The sequence below is a fragment of the Rhodamnia argentea genome, chromosome 7, assembly GCF_020921035.1.
Source record: "Rhodamnia argentea isolate NSW1041297 chromosome 7, ASM2092103v1, whole genome shotgun sequence".
Classification (NCBI taxonomy): domain Eukaryota; kingdom Viridiplantae; phylum Streptophyta; class Magnoliopsida; order Myrtales; family Myrtaceae; genus Rhodamnia; species Rhodamnia argentea.
Genome location: NC_063156.1, coordinates 29,860,376 through 29,881,550, shown reverse-complemented (window position 1 = coordinate 29,881,550; position 21,175 = coordinate 29,860,376). Strand labels below are relative to the sequence as shown.

General features: G+C 42.1%; 2 protein-coding genes across 21 annotated transcripts; both read left to right on the top strand.

Annotated features, from left to right (window-relative positions):
• Window positions 1-4,666: 4,666 nt before the first annotated feature.
• On the top strand, window positions 4,667-18,774 carry LOC115749514 (auxin response factor 2A). 19 transcript variants are annotated; one of them, XR_007199111.1, is made up of 19 exons: window positions 4,668-5,134; window positions 5,236-5,348; window positions 5,458-5,553; window positions 5,671-5,727; window positions 5,807-5,962; window positions 6,068-6,152; window positions 6,378-6,468; window positions 6,549-6,713; window positions 7,605-7,724; window positions 8,183-8,258; window positions 8,332-8,503; window positions 8,581-9,521; window positions 9,601-9,791; window positions 9,906-10,104; window positions 10,270-10,305; window positions 10,999-11,157; window positions 11,270-11,341; window positions 12,653-13,016; window positions 13,129-13,262. XR_007199111.1 is itself a non-coding variant. In XM_048281722.1 (15 exons), exons 1-14 carry the CDS (start codon window positions 5,098-5,100, stop codon window positions 10,081-10,083), a joined length of 2,478 nt encoding a protein of 825 aa, XP_048137679.1. In that variant the 5' UTR covers window positions 4,667-5,097; the 3' UTR covers window positions 10,084-10,104; window positions 18,685-18,746. The 19 variants fall into 19 exon arrangements, 1 of the variants encoding a protein (XP_048137679.1); XR_007199110.1 differs by adding an exon at window positions 10,510-10,614 and having other exon boundaries at window positions 11,075-11,157; window positions 12,653-13,262; XR_007199122.1 differs by having other exon boundaries at window positions 8,605-9,521; window positions 12,653-13,262.
• Window positions 14,354-20,811, top strand: LOC115749513 (ATP-dependent Clp protease ATP-binding subunit ClpA homolog CD4B, chloroplastic-like). Of its 2 annotated transcripts, none has more exons than XM_030686346.2 (10): window positions 14,354-14,394; window positions 14,985-15,590; window positions 15,731-15,846; window positions 15,944-16,066; window positions 16,156-16,341; window positions 16,636-16,851; window positions 17,839-18,056; window positions 18,525-18,600; window positions 18,685-18,774; window positions 19,244-20,811. In XM_030686346.2, the coding sequence occupies exons 2-10, from the start codon at window positions 15,026-15,028 to the stop codon at window positions 20,414-20,416; spliced, it is 2,763 nt and encodes a 920-aa protein (XP_030542206.1). In that variant the 5' UTR covers window positions 14,354-14,394; window positions 14,985-15,025; the 3' UTR covers window positions 20,417-20,811. The 2 variants fall into 2 exon arrangements, with proteins under 2 accessions (XP_030542206.1, XP_030542207.1); XM_030686347.2 differs by lacking the exon at window positions 14,354-14,394 and adding an exon at window positions 14,478-14,562.
• The last annotated feature ends 364 nt before the right edge of the window (window positions 20,812-21,175 follow it).

Sequence of the window (21,175 nt, the reverse complement as noted above, 5' to 3'; positions counted from 1 at the left end):
GAATGGCAATCGGTGGACAAGGACCAAAGATCGTGGAACCGGCAGACGGCGATTGGTGAACGAGGACCGGAGATCGAGGAACCGGTGATAGGAACGCGAGAGAGGGGAAGAGAGCAATGAGAAGAATTCTTATTTTCATTTTTGTTGCAAAAATAGAAAAGTAGAAAATTTTTACTTCTCATTTCTATTTCCAAATCTATTTCTGGACAGAAAATTTATTTTATATATTGGGTTACCAAACGATTTTCTGTTCCAAATCTATTATCGAGAATAAAAAAAAATAGAAATAGAATGTTTATCACGGACATCCTAAAGTAGTGTAGAAAAAACGTGTCCATGATCGGCATAAAAGAGATAATGAAGATACATTAATGTAGCCTAGAACTATAGATGAGAAGAAGATGGAAGCCATCTCAACGGCAGATATAACTGAGATTTAATTACTTGATGTCACGTATGGGGTGGACCCAGGCGGCACCTAGACCAAACTAGATCGATCTATATGTGGATTTAATTAAGCAAATGGATAGGGGCGGTGACGGCGACCGAATTCAAAGTGCAACGCTAGTGATGTCATGGGCCCATCTTCGACCCTTGGCAATTAACAATTAACAATTACGTTGGGTTGGGTTGGGTTGGGTTGGGTTGGGTCGCTAGGATTGAGGAAGCTCTCCTCCTGGCCCTACGACCCCAAAGTATGAATTTGGCAAAATTCACTGATCGATCATGATCTTCATGTTTTCGAGTTGACCAAGATAAAACTGATTCATAATGTTTTGGTGGACGGTCCACTCAAAGGGTCGACCACAAATCTTGAGGCACATGGACATCGTCGTGGCTAGTTTCATAATGAGGTCGTGAAAAACGAGAGGTTGAGGACACACGGGTCTTTTTAAGAATGACGTACGTATACCAAAATACATCGGATTCATATAATATTCGATCCAGATCATGGCCCTCGAGTTTAAATAATACGAAAGCTGACCTTCTAGCGGTTCGACAAGGACAATGTTGTCTTAACTGGGCATGTTAGTCCAAATTGCACGAACAATAAGCGCCATGCTGGCTCTTAATCTTCGTGTTGAACATGTTTGGTGGAACTAAGCCGTCCTCGATGAGGTACGATGAGATAATTAAAAGCTCCTTTTTTTGTTTTTAATCCTATTTGGCAGCGTGAGAAACGAGGCACGTAGGAGCAGACCAGGACACAAGAACATGCGGAGCTCCTGGTCTGACCGGCATGGATTTGGTGATCTCCATTTAGACGCGTATCCTTTTCTTACGTTGTTTAATCCTTTACCGTGACTAATAACTTGCTTGTATGAGTTAGCCTTTGCCAACCATGACTTACTCGTCAAGGGACGTATGGGAGTTAGCAAAACCAGATTTGGAAAATTCGCGTGGAAGGAGTTGCGGCTAGTGAAATTGACCCGATGCAACGACACATTTGGGACAAGATTGGCTAGTACAACTTGGGGCTTAGGAGAAAGATGTAATGAGGAAAACACCTTCGATTTGACCTGTCGAAATTCACTGGAGTTGGATAAGAAGGAATGGGACATTGTCTTTGTCATCACATTTGATAGTTAAACTTGAGAATCATTCATTCAACGTGGGACTTGTCGTGTCATGGCGCAAAAATACACGCACAATTTAAACCTTATTATCCAATCCCGCTGAACCCATTCGCTTATCGCAATATGAAATGTGGGCTAATATGGGTTGCCCCCGAATGATTAATTAACCCAGGAGGGGACGGAGCCTAGCCTGGTCTGGTCCCAATTGTCTTCCTCCTCCGCCGGCCAGTCAACCGCTGCAGCACCATGGACGAGCGGCGGAGGAGCTGGCAGTGGCGACGGGTGAAATGGAGTCGATGGTCCCCTCTCCATTGAAATCTCTCTCTCTCTCTCTATCTCCCTTTTCCTTTTCGGGGCTCGTGAAAATGCCAAAAATAGTGAAAGTAAGAGCGTGGTGGGCACTCGGATTCTCCTTGTTGGCACACAAGTGGCTTCAGCCTTGATAGCATTTTGGAATTGACGCACCTTTTTATGTGCTCTTTCCCTTTCCCCACTTCCTTTCGCGGAGCGATGTCGTGAGCCATTCCCACGCCACCATCACATATTTCCCATGCTCCATTGTATCGTACCCTTCTCTTACCCTCTTTGTCTTTTCTCGCCCATGCTCTCTCTCATTTTTCGCGGGGTTGCTTTTCTTCGCTACAGTGGTTGGGGTAATTTTCGTACGGAGGACACGCCATTTCCACGAGTCAAGTCGCTCTTCTCTGACAGCTCCATTTTTCTTTGATTAAAACTCTCTCACACACGCGCGCGCGCTCGCGCATACAATGCACGTGCCCTGATCCGCAGCCCTCCATCACAAATTTATAGTTTCTCGCGATGGGCGCCACCGTTTGAGGTCATGACTCATATCGAATTCTGGTTAATGTCACAAAAAATATCATCTTCGTAATACGTATGTAATAAATTTATTCAAAATTATTATTTTTTTTACCGTCAAAAGTCCTAAACTGATAAACATATGATAAATTTATCCTAAATTAATTTATTTATCACAAAAAAGCCTCGAGTAAGTACACTTGTGATAGATTTACCCTCCGTTAGTTTATCTTAAATTTGATTAAAACCACGAAAAATATCAAAATAGGTACAGCCGTGATAATCTGATGGTAAAATCCCAAACTAGTACACTTATCAACTGCATCATGCATCCAACTCAGCAATTTGATGGTAAAATTTAATGAAATTTAACGGATGACGGATTTATCACATGTGTACCAAATTAAGATTTTTCGTGGTCACAAAATTAATTTAGTGTAAAATTGTCATAGGCATATTTATTTAAGGTCTTTCGTGTTATTAACTCGACCGAATTCCAATAGCCAATAACTCTGCACCTAGTGTAAATATCTAATTTTATTGATCCCTTAACTAAAGAATGCATTTGATATAACGTCTAATAGAATACACGACATGACAATAAACTACAACAAAACCAAGTTATTCAAAAGCGAAACGCATATGTTTAGAGATCCCAAGTAACAAAAAGGGATAATAACACAAATAGTTTCATCTATTGTGCAATGTCGTCCTTGAAATTTAGCCCAACTTGCAATATCGCACCCTCAATTTTTTGTTGTTTGCTAATACGATTACCTAAAAGGGGTGAATAGATGATTATAATCAGCCTTCGTAAAATAATGCAGAAATAAAAAAAAATTCCAAGTTTGATAGGAGTAGATATAAATAACAAACCCGTGCAGTGCTTCTATCAAACAGTAAGTATATGCTAGTAAAAGTATAAAAAATAATACACAAAGAGTTATAGTGGTTTAACTTTTGGTAGCCTACGTCCCCTCCTATACCAATAGCCTATTGATTGGATTTCACTAAATAATTAAATAAGAGATTATAGAAAGATGTGATGGATTGAACACAAATACTTCAACAGAAGCTAGTGTTGCTTCTACCGAAGCTATCTCACCCTACCCACATTTGAATTATGTATTATACCTCTCACCGGATCTTATCCAATAAGCTCGAAAAGATAATTTGAACTCTTGATCTCACTTACTTCTCTTTGAACCTCATGCTTCTTATATACTCCTCATCACCCAAGCTTTACGTTGGATAAAACCGCACTAAGGATCAATTTCAAACTAGCCGCTAACGACTTGGTGAATAAAGATCACGAGACAATTGAGGTTTGAAAGAACAGAGATTTGAGAGGATTTGTTCGTCCATATAATCAAATCCTCGAACCCATAAATCAAGCTTTTAATAAAGAAAATTATCTAAAGTATGATTGCCAATCAATCAAAATTCATCAAGAAACTTATGAGAATATCTTTTAGATTGTTGGTGTGTGACTTAGGAATGAAATATTTGACCATATTATTAACCATTAGCGAGGGATATTTTATCCAATAAACATTAAAAAAAATTATAATAACAATGAGGATTGCTTAATGATCATACATCCCGACACAAATAACTTGAGCGAGTCTATTTCAAATTAGAAACTTGCTTCTATCAGAATATAAGCATTTATCAGATTGTAAATAAGGCGTAAGTGGCCTCAGAGTAATTCGCAAAGCCTTTTCAACATATTATAACAATTTTGTTTCTTTCGAAATGTAATATAATTGTTCAACACTTTTAATTTCTTTAATGTTGTCTTTAAATTTTTTATAAATGTTCAATTTGATCCATAGAATATATTAATTTTTTTTAATATTATCTTTCAATTGATTCAAGTTTATATTTTTAAATTAAATATGTATAAAAAATTTAAAGATGATATTATATATTAAGCGAAAATTCATTAATTTTTCCTAACCAAAAAGAAGAAGAAGGAGGGAAAAGTAACTCCGGTTAGAGTCTCGACCACACTCCAACTTGCCCGTTGCTCCCGTGACAAGACAAACAAGGGACCCACCCAAATTTGCCCCCATTATATGCCACTGGCCAACCGCACCCTGACATGCGCACAACAACGAGAAAAAGCTGCCTTCGCGTCCACCGCCTGCAGCCGGTCTCATAAAGCACTCCCACCGGTGACTGTCGGTGACTTGGGTGGTTGAGGAATTGACCGCGGTTGAATAATTGCGCTTCGAGTCACACAAATTCGGAGAGAATTGGATCGTGGCATCTCCAAGCAACTGCAAGCAGCCTGAACTCATATCAAAAACAGAAGAAGACCATTACCCAGCAGAGAGTCGCAAGTCCACCCGCAAATTCCATATTCTCGACGAACCAAGCGCCAGCGATTTCACGGTCTCCTTTGCCTTCTCCTCCTCTTCCTTTCATGTGTTTCCGGTCCAAATAGCAGGTTCCTGATTTGGAGGACGACGACGAGCTCCGAGCACAAGCCCTTCCGTCCGATACTCTCCAGTTCCACCTCGATTTCTCCCTCATAGCTAGTGTACTGCGCTCTATTTCTCCTTCGACCTCATCCTGTATTGGAGCGGCCTTGGGTCATGGATTGAGCGGGCTGAGTGAAGCTCAGGGTGTTCTTATCGTCGTGTCTGACTATACTTTTTGGCGGGAGACGAGAGATCTGTGCTGCGACCAGGTAGAAATGGCGTCGGGGAATGTCAGGGTAGAGGGCCGAGCTGGTAATTCCTACTTTTCCCGCCCCTGTTTTGCCCGGCGAGGTTGAGCTGCACTCCCTTGAGATCTGAACTGATCGTGACTCGGGTGTTTTTGCACTTGGCAGATGTTGAAACTGCGCTCTACAATGAGCTCTGGCAAGCCTGCGCTGGTCCTCTCGTCGCCGTCCCTCGTCAAGGCGAGCGTGTTTTCTATTTTCCCCAGGGCCACATCGAGCAGGTTAATTACCTCCCTCAGAATATTGGTCCTTCTCTGGTGAACAACACAAGTAGTAGTCCTGCTTTGGTTAGATGTTGCAGTTAATGTTGCTTTTTGAGTTTGGTTTTAGGTCGAGGCCTCCACCAATCAGGTCGCCAACCAGCAGATGCCCCTCTATAATCTTCCCTCAAAGATCCTTTGTCGTGTCATCAACGTCCAATTGAAGGTTGGTATCAATCGTCAGCTCCTATTCATTCGGGTCCTGTTCTGTCGAAATCCGTTCGACTTTAACTTGGTTGGCTGCTTGCTTTTCGTTCACTTAGTTCATCTCTTGGCTTTGCAGGCTGAACCAGACACTGATGAGGTGTTTGCGCAAATAACCTTGCTTCCCGAGGCAAACGTAAGTGACGATTCATTGTTCCAACGTGTGTAATTCGAGTATATTCATACTAATATTCGAGCTGCTTCTTCAATTTCAGCAAGATGAGAACTCCCTGGACAAGGAACCTCCTCCTCCCCCTCCTCCAAGATTTAAGGTGCATTCTTTCTGCAAGACCTTGACTGCCTCGGACACCAGCACTCATGGTGGATTCTCAGTGTTGAGACGTCATGCGGATGAATGCCTTCCACCCCTGGTGAGGATGTCCATCTGCTCATCATATGTAGAACCTGAACTTCTTTCCTACCAAACAATCCGGGCGCGGTCTCTAATTTATTGCCTTTCGCCCTAACTATCACAGGACATGTCCAAGCAACCTCCTACACAAGAACTGGCTGCCAAGGATTTGCATGGGAATGAATGGCGTTTTCGGCACATATTCCGGGGTGCGAATTGATGACTTTGATTCTTGGCTATTATAGTGACTATGCAAATGTGCTGGGGAATTGTTCCGTGTTTGGATTGTTATTGCATCAATATACGACATCTTTTATCAGTCATTAAACAACCAAATTTGTTGTTCCACTCGTCATGGTTTATCCTATTCTTTTTTTGTTGTTTTTTTTTTGGTCGAAATGGTTTACCCTACTCATCTGGTATGATATTGCCAGGTCAGCCAAGGAGGCACCTACTGCAAAGTGGTTGGAGTGTTTTTGTGAGCTCCAAAAGACTTGTCTCTGGAGATGCATTTATATTCCTAAGGTGGCTATATTGTCTTCAGAATTATTTTTCCATGGTTTATGCGGCGACAAAACCCAAGCTCACTGACATATGTAATGCAGGGGCGAAAATGGGGAACTTCGTGTTGGTGTTAGACGAGCTATGAAACAGCAAGCCAACGTTTCACCATCGGTCATATCTAGTCACAGCATGCATCTTGGCGTCCTTGCTACGGCATGGCATGCCATTTCTACAGGAACTATGTTCACTGTTTACTACAAACCTAGGTCAGTGCTTTGCATCGGATACTTACACACGGTCAAGAAGAAAGTTTTGGTTTTCCATTTAAATATTGTGATGTGAACTTTTTTAACCAAAATAACTTTGTACTTCATAATTGGTTCTAGATGCAGACATTTAACTGGTCAATTAGAACATGATGCTTTATACTCCAATTCGTAGGGTACTTGCCTAATCAGCCTTGCAAATTTGACTTTAGCATACGTTTGGCATTCTCTGGTTGTATTCTCCTTTAAAGAGGAATTTATCACCATTCTATGGGCTTTGTATTCATATGTAGAAGTGAAGTGTGATTGGATAGGATAGTCCTGGGTATCTTATGTGTGGGGTAGACCAACTTTGTTAACTCACAACTGTCACTCCCCTTAAAATTAGAGGGAAAATTAGTACCAGGATATGCACTGACAGATGAAACTCAAACCCCCTACTTCCGTTGTCCCTTGTGGAGGAGGGAGACGGAAAATATTTTGACCTACCTTGTGGTGGGTGAGATGGAAAGAAATTGTTTCTTTAACATTTTTGTGAGATAACTGTGTTTGCTTTGACATTTTTTAGTCCAATGTTTTGACATATTTGATCACACTGTAACATAGTTAATATACAGTTTGTTCTGCAATATGTGTCGCCATGTAATTGATTTTTTGTTATACTTAGATATGCACCTGCCCTCTGTAATGGTTTTGCTATAGCAAAGCCTAGCAACAAATATGGCCTTTACGTGGTTGGACCAGTCACATGGAAATTAGATTTTTTGCTAGTCTAAAAATTGTTTGACCCTTTTCTTTATTGAATGGAGCAAGTGAAATTGTCAAGTTGCTTAAGTGTATTGTTGTTATGTTGTGTTAACTGAATGCTCTGTAATAAATATGTTGTCTTAGGATAAGCCCTGCTGAGTTCATCATCCCTTATGATCAGTACATGGAGTCTCTCAAGAAGAATTACTCCATTGGAATGAGATTCAAAATGAGATTTGAAGGGGAAGAAGCTCCGGAGCAGAGGTATACAACTTGTTCCTAAATGAGATCTCAAGAATTCTTTTCAATGTTGTTGCTATGTTTGAGATCGACAATATGTGGATTTAGCTTTCAAGGCCAAAACTACCAATGTCCCTGCATGAACACGCTGCATGCTTGTCTCAATGAGAAGGGATAATATTTAATATCTCCCTCTCACACACGAACAACCCCCCACCTACACACTATCAATGCCTGAGATTCTGCTACTTATTTGTTATCTGTTAATTCTTGTATTCTCTGGTTGATATTAGGACCTTCTTTTTTTTTTGCACAAAAGATATTAGGACCTTGCACAGCTGGCTAGTGAGGATTTTCTGTATAGTCTCAGAGTTAGCTATTATAAACTTCACTAAAGCAAGATGAGTGGGTTGATATTGTTAATGCGTAGCTTTGTGACTTATTAAATATTTCTCTTACTTGGGCATTTGAAAATCACATAGGTTTACTGGAACAATAGTTGGCGTTGAAGATGCTGACCCAAAAGGGTGGCGAGATTCAAAATGGAGAAGTCTCAAGGTAGTATTTTGATCCCTGGCCTTATGGTGTTGCTGGCATGGTTCCCACTTAAAATGTCATACCCCTTTTTCAGGTGAGATGGGATGAGAATTCTGCCATACCTCGTCCAGAAAGAGTATCACCTTGGAATATAGAACCTGCTATGGCTCCTCTTGCTCTAAACCCTCTTGCAGTTTCCAGGCCTAAAAGGCCTAGGACAAGCATTTTGCCCTCGTCTCCTGAATCTTCAGTTCTTACTAGGGAAGGTACAGCTTTTATTGCTCTTGTTAGTGAAATGTCCATAATTTTATAGGTTCAGGACCCATTGACTGACTTTGTTCAGGTTATATATGTAAAGTAGGTGCAGACCCTTCATGTTCAAATGGGTATTCGAGGGTCTTGCAAGATCCAGAATCATCGATCTTGAGAGGAATTGCCACCAATAATGATTTTGATGCCATGGAGAAGTCTGTAATGTTTCCACCTTCACTGGAGGAAGAAAAGTTTGATATGCTTTCTGCTTCTAAACGACATGAACTGGAGAGCTGGATGACTTCAAGCAGGAGGGGGCCAACCTGCGCTGATTTACTATCAGGTTTCGGTGGAGATACTGATGTCTCCCGTGGGTTCAGCTTGTCCTCTGAACAATCTTCTGCAGCTAATCCAGCGAGGAAACAGTTAGTAGATCAGGAAAGGAAATATCATATAATCGGGAATTCTTGGTCCATGATACCTTCTACTCTATCGCTTAACTTGTCAGAATCTAATAGGAACACTTCTTTACATGGAAATGATACGCACTCTCCGCAATGTATTGGTCAATATAGCGGGTCCAATGAATATCCAGTTGTTCATGGCCAGAGAGTTGAGCAGCCACATCAGAATTGGGTGATGCGTCCACCCACGTCACCTCATTTTAATTTTCCTCATGCAAGTGAGTCAATCTCGAAGTCTGCCTTGGAGCAACAGCATGAAGCCTCAAAAGCAAAGGAAGGCAACTGCAAGCTCTTTGGAATTCCTTTGGCCAGCAATCCTGTTATGCCTAAATTTGCTCTTTCAGTTGGAAGCATGACAAATGTGTTAATAGACCATATGCATTCCCCTTCATGCCAAGCTCATGGGTTTCCACTGGATCAGCCAACAGAGACACTAAATGGGGCAAACAATGGAGATGATCTGGTTGCCAATGAGCTGGAGAAGGAGAAGCTGTTCCAGAATAGTCAACCATATAGCAGAGAAATCCAACATAGGGTGCAGGGAAGCTCAACTAGAAGCTGTACTAAGGTTATCTTTTTCTCCAATAATTTTTCCGAGCCGAGGTGACCTCTTTGAGGTTTCTCATATTAATGAAGTATTTATTCAGGTTCACAAGCAGGGGATTGCGCTTGGTAGATCTGTGGACCTAGCCAAGTTCAACAATTATGACGAACTGGTGGCGGAATTAGATCGATTATTTGAATTTGGTGGGGAGTTAATGAATCCGAGGAGCAACTGGCTAATTGTATATACTGATGACGAGGGTGACATGATGCTTGTTGGGGATGACCCGTGGCAGTGAGTGTTTATGTTAAATCATGTTTTGGATTATGTTTCACGGCCTTCAATTTGATGGCAATCTGCTTGATGCCACTGTTCTTTTAATTGACCAGTTTTATCTTGTTGGTTTAGGGAATTTTGTGGCATTGTTCGGAAGATTTCTATTTATACTCGAGAGGAGGTTCAAAAGATGAACCCAAGGACTATTAGTTCCAAGGACGAAGACAATTTGATGGTCGATGAAGGGGTGGTTTCAAAGAAAATGACTTTGGACGTGCTGCCTTCAGCATCTGTCGCTAAAAACTGTTAAAATTTTTCTCATCTCTGTGAGGTAACAATCTCTCTGTATGCTCTAGCTGATTAGTGCATGAAAGAATCCATGCCAGATGATAAAATTATACTCTTGCTGTCTGAACTAGACAAATCATTGTGAATGTATTATGTTTAGGTTCTATCTTGTGGCATTATGTAAAATGTGATTTTCTCCCTTTGTCAGGTCTTTTAAAGTCATTGGCTGAGCCTAATCAAGTCGGTATGTGATAAGGAATTTATTCTCTCTGTTATTTGAGAAATGGTTTTGTAAAAATCAGTAAGGAATAGATCTGAAGTATTCCATTCTCCAGTTTTGGACAAATGGACTTAGTATTGTATGGTTCTTCGCTCTATTGTACATGGAATTGAATGCATGTATTCTGTTAGGGGAGCTTCAATAACGAATCAGCTTCACTTTGTGTAGAGCTGTTATTGCTGCTACATCTTGATGATGGATGAAAATGAATGCATCGTCCATTATGACATATTTTTAAGTGGATGGTTTTTGTCAGTGATGTTAATTGGAATGGTATGACCTTAATCTGATACCCAGTTTCAGTGTCAAAAGTAAGCTCATTGGTATTTGCGACGGGATGGTAAACCCATTTACGAACCGTGTAATATACCCAAAGTTATCCCTCCTGTCCAGCTTCATCCTTATGGTCTCTGCTTTATGGTCATATAAATAGGGGATGCCTGTTAAAGCATTTTATTCGATTTTATGGGATCTTGATTGTCCTAGTCTTTTGTATGAATTTTTCAGAGTGTATGTGTTTTCCAGAGACATGAATTTGGGCTTCGAGTTCCTTTTATGGAATTTTTTCTCCAACCTTTTTGCTATGGGAACAGATATTATACGTATATCACTAGTTAATTAGTTACTGAGTTAGTGTCTCCTTCTGTGTGGCTGCAGTTCCCTGATGCTGAAATTCGTTGCTGTCCACGGGGACTACACATGATCTTCTTTGTCTATTTTCTCTGTGCTTCAGTGACCATTTTCTGTCCGACAAAGCCGTATTTGTATCATCAATGGTATCCTTGGATTTGGCTTCAAGATGCATGGGTAGAGCTTGTATGAGCTTTTAATTTGGACTTTTTTTTTATTTATTTGATTGGTCTTTTGTATTGTGGCCTGATATGTCTTCCGCACAGTGTGTTTGGTTAATATAAATCCTTTCTTATAGCTCCCTGAGGAGGCCAGAGGCAAATCAAAAAGGAGAACAATGAGGCTGTTTGTACTCAGCATTTTTTAGAAGGTATGCGACTCTTCTTTGCTTGCCTTGGAATTATCCACAAGTTGGATTGTTATGCATGTCATATTTCATTTACAATTTAAGTTTGCATTTGGAGCATACTCATCAGCGATTTTAGGGATGATGTCACGAGTGGTTTCTCTACTTTTGCTTGAAATTCAAAACCTTCCAAGCACCTCTTTTTTTCCCAAAATCATCACTTCACTTTTTGAGAAGTTACATCAGTCATCCTTCGGTTAATAACTTAATTTTTTTCGACTGATTGTTTTTGACATGGACCATCGGAAAGTTGAGTTAGCTACCAGAAAAGTTGATGTGTTTTAAATGAGTAGGAAAAATTTAAAATAAATCAAAGCACATAATGCATAAAGTAATAGGCAAAATAGGAAATTAAAATACAAAGAAAGAACCTAGTCCTATCAATACCAAGCCGCCGCTTGCCACCGTCTCGTGATGCCACCTTGCTTGTTGTCCATGGTTGCAAGACGTCGAAGCTCGAGTGGCCATGAGACTCTAGATTGAGCATCAAGTGCCACAACACTTTGAATCTAGTAGTCGTGGCTGCGAGCTCGAGCTTTGCAGCTATGGCGGCCATGAGACGCCGGATCGAGCATCCCATTGCCACGACACTTCCATCTAGCAGCCATGGGTGCGTGAGCTTGAAGCTCGAGCGGCCATGGATGCCGTGAGCGAGCTGGAGCTCTAGATATGGTGGGTTGAGCATTCATTGCCACGACGCTCCAGATCTAGCGGCTATGGCCACAAACCTTGAAAACTTACGTGACTTTGTTAGCAAGCTTGAGGCCACGAATGAGCAGAGGTTTGTCTGAAGGTCAGCTAGTGGTTTTGAAGTTGAAGATGCGTTTTAGGATTTAAGAGGAAGAACTCTGTTCATTTTTGCCAAAAGGTTTGAGTTGCTGCAGATGTTGATGGAGAGAAAGAGGGAGGGAGAGGGAGAGGGAGAGGGAGAGGGAGAGGAGAGGGGGGGGGAGGGGGAAGTCCCTTTGGACACTCCACATCACCTTTTCTTTTTTCAAACAAAAGTCTAAACCAGCTTTTTTTGACTGCGTCAAGTTCACGTCAGCAATTTCTAATTGCATCAAGTCCATATCAGCAAAATCCTTCATCGGAACTGTGCAAGGACGGATGATGGCACATTTTATGGACCATTGTGAACCAAAAACAGTTGATGGACAGTTTTGAATTTCGAGCAAAAGTAGAGGGACTACTGGTGACATTATCCTGCCATTTTGTCTTTCGCGTTTCTTATTTTGTGTGTAACTGAGAATCTGCGCATATATGAACGTTGAATAGGCCAGGGGAGTTGAAATGGATCGCTACTGGGGGAGCTTCCACAGCGAATGGGCTTCACTTCTTATAGAGTTGTTGTTGACTACCTCTTCATGGTGATTGGGTGCTACTTAAGCACATCATCCGCTTCTTGAGGAGAATACTAGCTTGATGCAGTGAGTTCTGGTTGTTGCTATTGTACTTGTGGTGGATGAATGACTATATTTTGATTGTACTGACATTGGGGATTTCATGATGAATGGAAACGACGGCAAATCAATATTTGCTTGTGGTTTTGACAAGGAAGGTGGTGCAGGAGTGAGGAAGAGTCGAAGCAAAAGAGAGCCATGCTATGCTATGAGTTTTTTCTTTTTTTTTTGGGTATCATGTAAGTTTGGACAGACCCGAAGAACCTTCTGTTTTGGTTTTTCTGTTCGGTGTTCCCGTCGATGTCTTACAAAGGTAGTCTTCTTAAAATTTCCTGTATTTCTCGGCTTCAGATAATTTCAGATTTCAAGTGGTCGGCAAAGTGTAGGAAAAAAACAACACAGAATTATCATTGCTCAACTCTGGTTGTATATATAGCTTCTTTGGGCGTGTGAACCTATATGAAAAGAATGTATCTCTTTGTTCTATACTTTCATGGCATGCCAATGAGATAAGGGAACTTCTGTTCCGACACATTCACAGAAAACAGTTACAACCGATGGATCTTTTACGTAGTAATTTGAGTATCAATGGGATGAAGAAAGAGCAAACAGAGAATTCAGGTTCAAGAAAGCATGGATTCATTCGCTAGTGAAGACGCCACATTGCAAATGAAATCTCAGCTCAAATCTACTAGAATCTTTCTAAGGTGTTTAGCATGTGATTTGAGAATCGAGTTTTGACTCATTTGAGCACGGGGAATACAAGTGCCAATTGGGGAGCGGCATCTCAGTGATTGAACTGCTATCTCCAATTTTCAAAAGAGTGTCCCGTCGACGATAATAGCTTGATGTCTGCGGTCGTCACCAAAAATCTGAAAGAGGCGCTTCGGTTGTCTTGTTAGGTGTGAGAATCAGGGTTGTATCGGGGAAGAGAACATTAGCAGGACATATTTTTGACTGACGGTTGCGCTTGAAAAGAAGGTGGGTGGGAATCTTAATTCCACTTCTGACACGAGATAATATATATTTTTTTTACTATGGGAAACGATCGATATTAATAAGAATGGAAGCTACCGCGCCAAGCGGTCGCGACTCATGACCCGTGCACGTAACGTAAGCACCGGTCGAGCCGCATCAAATTTGCAATTCTCCTGGAACCACGTCGCCCCCACACCAGAGCGAGAAAAGATAGAAATATCTGTCTGTGCGTGGGAATGGAATGGCCGAGACGCTTCATCTGTCCGTATTTCCTTTCCACTTCGTGTCCCCATTTTTAAGATAACTGAAAATCATTTGGGTAAAAAGGAGGAGGAGGATTTGCACGGGGGATATTTATCAGGATTGGGATTGATGGACGAGAATTCACGAGAAACAAGAAAATATCGTTTTTGGAGTTTGGAGGGGAAAGAGTGACGACAGCCAAAAAAATGGGATGGTGTTATCCTGGAATCGTCCGTAACCTCTATTTATCTTATTAAAGTAACGACGACAGACGAAGCCGCCTCCCTGTAGTCCGGGCCTCCCCGCCTTATCATATATCCTCATCATCGTCTTCTCCTTTTGTTTCTTCTTCTTCTTCTTCTCTCTCTCTCTCTCCCTCCGAGTCGAGCCTTTCAGGTAAGGCCCTTTCGATGTGCGATCCTTTCCTTTCTCTCAATTGAATTCCGTAATGCTTTTCCCGACAACATAAAATTAGTTACTTTGGGTTAGTTCATTCATTACCCGAACAAGGTTTCCTTCTCAGCTACCCTCCGCCGGATGATGAGTGAGCCCACCTCACACACCGTATTTTCTCTCTTTCTGTGTGCTCCGTCCATTCATTCCGTGCCTATTTCGTCGCAGTTCCTAATCGCCGCCTTCTTGCTTGCGCCGATTCTGCTTCTGTTCCATCTTCTTTCTTGCTGGTCTGAGCAGCTTAGTTTGGACGTCATCCCACTTTCCCACTCATTCCTACATTTCTGCATCTAGTATGTAGGTTGATGATGAATGCCTGAATTAGATACTTTACTCATTTCCCAGTTTTCATTTGATTATGGATTTCGTCTCTGGGGGTCTGTTTTGCCGAGCCCCTTAGGGTAGCCTGAGCTCTCTCTCTCCCGCATGAAGCACTTTGTGCACAAACTTATACCGGAACGACATCTGCGAAAAGGCTACAATTTGAACATGTGTTTCTTTCCAAGTCACATATTTGCTTGCTCATTTTGCAGACTGACAGATCGTCGCCCATACCGGCAACTTGGTCAGAGTTATGGCTGGGGTCCTGGCGCAGTCGAGGAATGTACCAGCTATAGTGTCTGGCCAGAGGTATGGCGGCTCCAGTGGCTCTGCAAAGTCGAGGAGAACCGTGAAAATGATGTCCGCTCTAAAACCACCCAGTGTAAGGATGAGGGGCTTCTCCGGTCTTAGAGGATCCAACACTTTGGACAACTTGTTGAATTCAAGCCCCGACTTTCGCTCTAGGGTGGCAAATTCAATCTCCTTTCGCAGGGGAAAGGCAAGCCGTGGTGTAGTCAGGGCTATGTTCGAGCGCTTCACTGAGAAAGCGATCAAAGTCATTATGCTTGCTCAAGAGGAAGCACGGAGGCTGGGTCACAATTTCGTGGGGACAGAGCAAATTCTTCTGGGTCTTATCGGCGAAGGCACTGGTATTGCTGCTAAAGTCCTCAAGTCCATGGGAATCAATTTAAAAGATGCACGTGTTGAGGTTGAAAAGATTATTGGGAGGGGAAGTGGATTTGTTGCTGTGGAGATTCCTTTCACTCCGCGTGCAAAGCGCGTCTTGGAACTGTCACTGGAAGAAGCTCGGCAATTAGGTATGATATTGCCCCTCTTTGATGCTGCTGCAACTGTCTCTCTACTTCTAGGGTATTCTCCCCCCACTGAATGTTGCAGATTTCCTGACGTGTATCTTGTACTCACTAGCTAGTAAAATTTGCCTCTCTTGAATCTTAAGGCCATAACTACATTGGGTCTGAGCACTTGCTTCTTGGATTGCTTCGTGAGGGTGAGGGTGTGGCTGCTCGTGTTCTTGAGAACATGGGTGCTGATCCTAGCAACATTCGCACACAGGCAAGCAAGCGTTTTGTGCTTATTCTTTTGATATCATCACAATAGTGCATGCTGTGAGTATTTTCAAGGGCGAGACACTAATATATCCCGTAAATAGGTTATTAGGATGGTGGGTGAGAGCACCGAGGCTGTTGGTGCTGGTGTTGGTGGAGGAAGTAGCGGCAACAAAATGCCAACGCTTGAGGAGTATGGAACCAATTTGACTAAGATGGCAGAGGAGGTGATCCTTTGGTCATCGTTTTGTTATTCTGTCTATTCAAGTGATTATATTGCTATCCTATTCTTAAGCTTGTTTTTCATATTTTCTAGGGAAAATTGGATCCCGTTGTTGGAAGGCAGCCGCAAATAGAACGAGTTGTCCAAATTCTTGGTCGCCGAACCAAAAATAATCCCTGCCTTGTTGGAGAACCTGGTGTTGGGAAGACTGCAATTGCCGAAGGTCTTGCTCAGCGTATTTCAAGTGGTGATGTCCCTGAAACAATCGAAGGGAAGAAGGTATGCAACTGGTTTACTCTTTCACAATGGTGTTGCATTGCTGTTAACCATCACCCCTTGTGGGTACTAGAGTCGGTTTTCAATGAGCTCGAGCAGAGCACAACTGGCAAAGTACTATAGAAGTGACAATGTTAAAATTGTCCCGTCCCATCATACTCTCTATCTGATTTTGTTCTAGATTGTTTGAATTCACAATGACTGAGCTGGGTATAGTCCTTAGCACTTCACAACCATATAGTCCTTAGCACTTTGCAGCCATAAATTGATGAAGGTTTATCTATGATTGCGGTTCAGGTCATTACCTTGGACATGGGTCTTTTAGTTGCTGGAACAAAGTATCGTGGAGAGTTTGAAGAGAGATTGAAGAAGCTAATGGAGGAAATTAAACAGAGTGATGAAATTATACTCTTCATCGATGAGGTGCATACTCTCATTGGAGCAGGGGCAGCAGAGGGGGCTATTGATGCTGCAAATATCCTAAAGCCCGCTCTGGCACGAGGTGAACTGCAGGTAAGTTGCATTGACATGTGGCTTTTGGTTATGCAAATTGTTGGCTATCTGGCTCTAAGTGTGCTGTGGATTGGTGATTCTGATAAAGATAATTGAGAGCTTGGGTCAACTGCTGGAGTCCCTCAGCTTTAGACTGTTCTAAGAGCATGTTGTTTGGCTTTTTAAACTTTCACACATGTGGACCACTATTTTCATGCAATATATTTGCAAATCCCTAAGCACCTCCTTTATGATCCTGATCAAGATTGGGTCCTCTGGAAGGACATGTGCCACCAGAGCTCTGTTTTAGCCTCTTTGCATCCTACTCTACCACTTTACTGCTTTTTTCTGTGTATCCTGATCAAGATTGGGTCCTCTGGAAGGACGTGTGCCACCAGAGCTCTGTTTTAGCCTCTTTGCATCCTACTCTACCACTTTCCTGCCTTTTTCTGTGTATACACATAAGCTAAAGAATCCTTTGAAGCAAAAAGGTCCTTGCCTAAGGGAATGTCCATTGCCTTCAAAACTTCCTCCTTTCTCGAGAAGAGTGAGACAAGGATGGATTTCCCTGCAAAATTGGAGATGGACCTTACCCAGGCCTGTCTTGTGGACTGGTGGGTATAGAAGGCAGTCAAAACTTCCAACTGACTATAAATTTGGATGGCTTGCCTTTCCTGGTGTAACTTGCACCCTCTTGCAATTGATGATGGTGAATTACGTTAGTGGAAACTGCTTTTCTGGTCTCGGGTTGACCATACATTGTAAATAATCTTGAGAAGATGGACAAGATGGCTTTCTCTTCTGTCACAAGGAGCTTTTCTATGCCAAGTCGACCACTGTTCTTTACTCTCTTTTGTGGAGTGTTATGAATCTGCTTTTCCTTGATTTGAATTAACTGATTATAGAGAGAGAATAGCAGTTAGCCTACTGCTCAGTCAATTTTCATATACATTCACCTTGGTTAGAACTTTAATGGGAGATAAGATCAATTCAATTACAATGGTGCAGTGTATTGGGGCCACCACACTGGATGAATACAGGAAGCACATTGAAAAGGACCCAGCCTTAGAAAGACGTTTCCAGCCTGTCAAAGTTCCTGAGCCGACCGTAGATGAAACTATTCTGATTCTGAAGGGACTTCGAGAGAGATATGAGATCCATCACAAGCTTCGTTACACTGATGAAGCCTTAGTATCTGCTGCACATCTCTCTTACCAGTACATAAGGTATGAAGCCCTGAAATGCGTTTCCTTGCTGGATTTACCTGATGTCTATCCACAATTTTGGATTTTGGGAAGCTCTTAGGGATTTTGTCTTAAATTCATTATTGTGCAATCTGTGGTGCAATCAGATCGATGGGACATCCCTGGTTTATGCATTTGTTCAATTTTGAATCTTAATTGCATTTGTCTCGCGTCATGATTCTTCAGAGTGAATGTGTGTTAATTCCTGACAATTTGAATTCGGGGTTTCAGTTACCTTTGTGATGATTGCTGTCCAGCCCATTCACAATGAGCCATTGGAGTAAATCTTGTGCATGTGACTGGTTATTCAAGTATCTTTGTTCTGTTCCGACTAAAAAAAAAAAAAAATGTATCTTTGTTCTGTATGGATACAGTTCATGATACGAAGTTACACTTCTATCCACTAAGTTGAAACATAATCTTATGCGGTGCTTTCACTCTGTTCTTCAGTGACCGTTTTCTGCCTGACAAAGCCATAGATTTGATTGATGAGGCGGGTTCTCGGGTTCGGCTTCGTCATGCACAGGTACAAGCTGTTACTTTGCTTATACACAGCCTGATATGTCTTCCAGGCATAGTCTTGTTTGTTAATGTGATTCCGTTTATGTAGCTCCCTGAGGAGGCCAGAGAGCTTGAGAAAGAACTCCGGCAGATCACGAAGGAGAAGAATGAGGCTGTTCGCAGTCAGGATTTTGAGAAGGTATGGAACTTTTCCTTTCCCTGCCCGCCTTTGAGTTGTTCTCTGGTTTGGAGTGTTAGGCATGTTATACTTCATGGAAGGAAGTCATATGTAGTTCCTTCTCTCATTTTTTCTTGAGGACTGCTGTTCTGCGCTTGATTTAGATCTGCCGTCACTTGATTTTGCACCAAGGTCGCTTTGCAATTTGAGTTTGGAGCAGACTCATCATATCGGCCATTTTGTCTTTTGGAATTTTGTGTTTGTTATTCTGCTGGCATTATGTATTGTTTAACTGAGGAGCAATGATAACTCACCAACGACTGAAGCCAAAAAAACAACCAAATATGACCCAATGGCACTAGATGTAATTAGCAGCAACTTAGAGGGTGTTTCTTTGTTGTCTCACGTTCGAAACCTTCTTCGGCTGAAAGATTCGGAGAAAGTCATTTTCCTTTCACTAACAAACTATGCATGTATGAATCTTGAACAGGCTGGAGAGTTACGTGATCGAGAAATGGATCTTAAGGCACAGATATCTGCAGTGGTTGACAAAGGCAAAGAGATGAGCAAGGCTGAGACTGAGGCTGGGGACGATGGTCCTTTTGTTACTGAAGTGGACATTCAGCACATTGTCTCTGCTTGGACTGGCATTCCAGTAGAGAAAGTGTCAAGTGATGAGTCAGATCGCCTCCTCAAAATGGAAGAGACCCTGCACAAGCGAGTAATTGGACAGGACGAAGCAGTCAAAGCCATTAGCCGTGCCATCAGGCGAGCTCGTGTTGGACTCAAGAACCCTAATCGTCCGATTGCCAGTTTCATCTTTTCTGGCCCAACCGGTGTTGGGAAGTCGGAACTTGCAAAAGCACTGGCGGCTTACTACTTTGGGTCTGAAGAAGCCATGATCCGACTTGACATGAGCGAGTTCATGGAAAGACACACAGTCTCCAAGCTAATTGGTTCCCCACCTGGTTATGTTGGATATACAGAAGGTGGTCAGCTCACTGAAGCTGTTCGTCGGCGTCCTTACACAGTGGTCCTTTTTGATGAGATAGAGAAGGCCCACCCGGATGTCTTCAACATGATGCTTCAAATTCTTGAGGATGGAAGATTGACAGATAGCAAGGGGAGAACTGTTGATTTCAAGAATACACTTCTCATAATGACGTCGAATGTTGGGAGCAGTGTAATAGAGAAGGGAGGCCGCCGGATAGGATTTGATCTTGATTATGATGAGAAGGATAGCAGTTACAACCGCATCAAGAGCCTAGTGACGGAGGAGCTGAAGCAATATTTCCGGCCAGAGTTCTTGAATAGATTAGATGAAATGATAGTGTTCCGTCAGCTTACTAAGTTGGAGGTGAAGGACATCGCTGACATCATGCTTAAGGAGGTGTTTGAGCGGCTGAAAGCAAAGGAGATTGAACTTCAAGTGACGGAGAGATTTAGGGACATGGTGGTGGAGGAAGGCTACAATCCAAGCTATGGTGCCAGACCTCTGAGGAGAGCAATAATGAGACTATTGGAGGACAGTATGGCTGAGAAAATGCTTTCCGGGGAGATCAAAGAGGGTGATTCTGTCATTGTGGATGTCGATTCTGATAAGAATGTGACGGTGCTCAACGGAAGCAGCGGTGCTCCAGAAGCTAGTTTCTCTACGCCATGAAAAAGTATACTGAGATCAAAGCCGGGGTTGTGTTTGAAGGGGCCATCGAGGCTGGTGGTGAAACTTTAGTCCGCGGATTTTTGGTCGGCATTCGAGCTTGTAAGTCTTTGGCACGACAGCAAGTAGCACCAACAGCTTTTAGATGTGCACTGCCGGTTAGCGGATAGGCGGATCTGTAATACAGCAAGAGTCAGAAAGAGGTCATGTTTAAGTTAGTTCTATTAATGATTTGTGATGGTTTGACAATTAGCAGGCGTGAGAACGGCCACTCGAACTCGAAATGTTGTCTTAGCTTGGAGACATATTCATAAGACATCTGCTGTACAACCACATCTCCTTCCTATGTTGTGATGTTCACCAATAATACAAAGTCGTGAATGAATTCCTCTCTTGTAGTGGTAGGTCTCTTCTCTTGTTCCTCATCATAATTCAGTTGTATCCTATTGCTGGCAGCAAGACCCCGTGCAATGCCGACTTTTAGGGTGTTTAATACTAATTTTAACCCTATGAACTCTTCATGTATGAAAACGTGGATTTAATATAGTAGCAGGCAATATCTTTTATTTTATCATATATTTCAATTGATTGTGTACGAAATTAAAACAAATTATCCACTGAAAAACACGTTACAAAATTTTTTGCACAAATACATTTAGAAGGGCGAGAATTTTGATTTTTGATTTTTTTTTTTTATCTTTAATGGACCGCTGTAGTAAATATGTAAATTTCAAAATTAAAGCACGTGAGAGGTAAAAATTG

Bases quoted from the DNA above. Each gene is read 5' to 3' on its own strand.
- LOC115749514 (XM_048281722.1), top strand. From the start codon at position 5,098: ATGGCGTCGGGGAATGTCAGGGTAGAGGGCCGAGCTG. The intron at 5,135-5,235 runs GTAATTCCTACT...TGCACTTGGCAG, and splicing joins CAGGGTAGAGGGCCGAGCTG to ATGTTGAAACTGCGCTCTAC. The intron at 5,728-5,806 runs GTAAGTGACGAT...CTTCAATTTCAG, and splicing joins CCTTGCTTCCCGAGGCAAAC to CAAGATGAGAACTCCCTGGA.
- LOC115749513 (XM_030686346.2), top strand. From the start codon at position 15,026: ATGGCTGGGGTCCTGGCGCAGTCGAGGAATGTACCAGCTATAGTGTCT. The intron at 15,847-15,943 runs GCAAGCAAGCGT...TCCCGTAAATAG, and splicing joins CTAGCAACATTCGCACACAG to GTTATTAGGATGGTGGGTGA. The intron at 18,775-19,243 runs GTATGGAACTTT...AATCTTGAACAG, and splicing joins GCAGTCAGGATTTTGAGAAG to GCTGGAGAGTTACGTGATCG.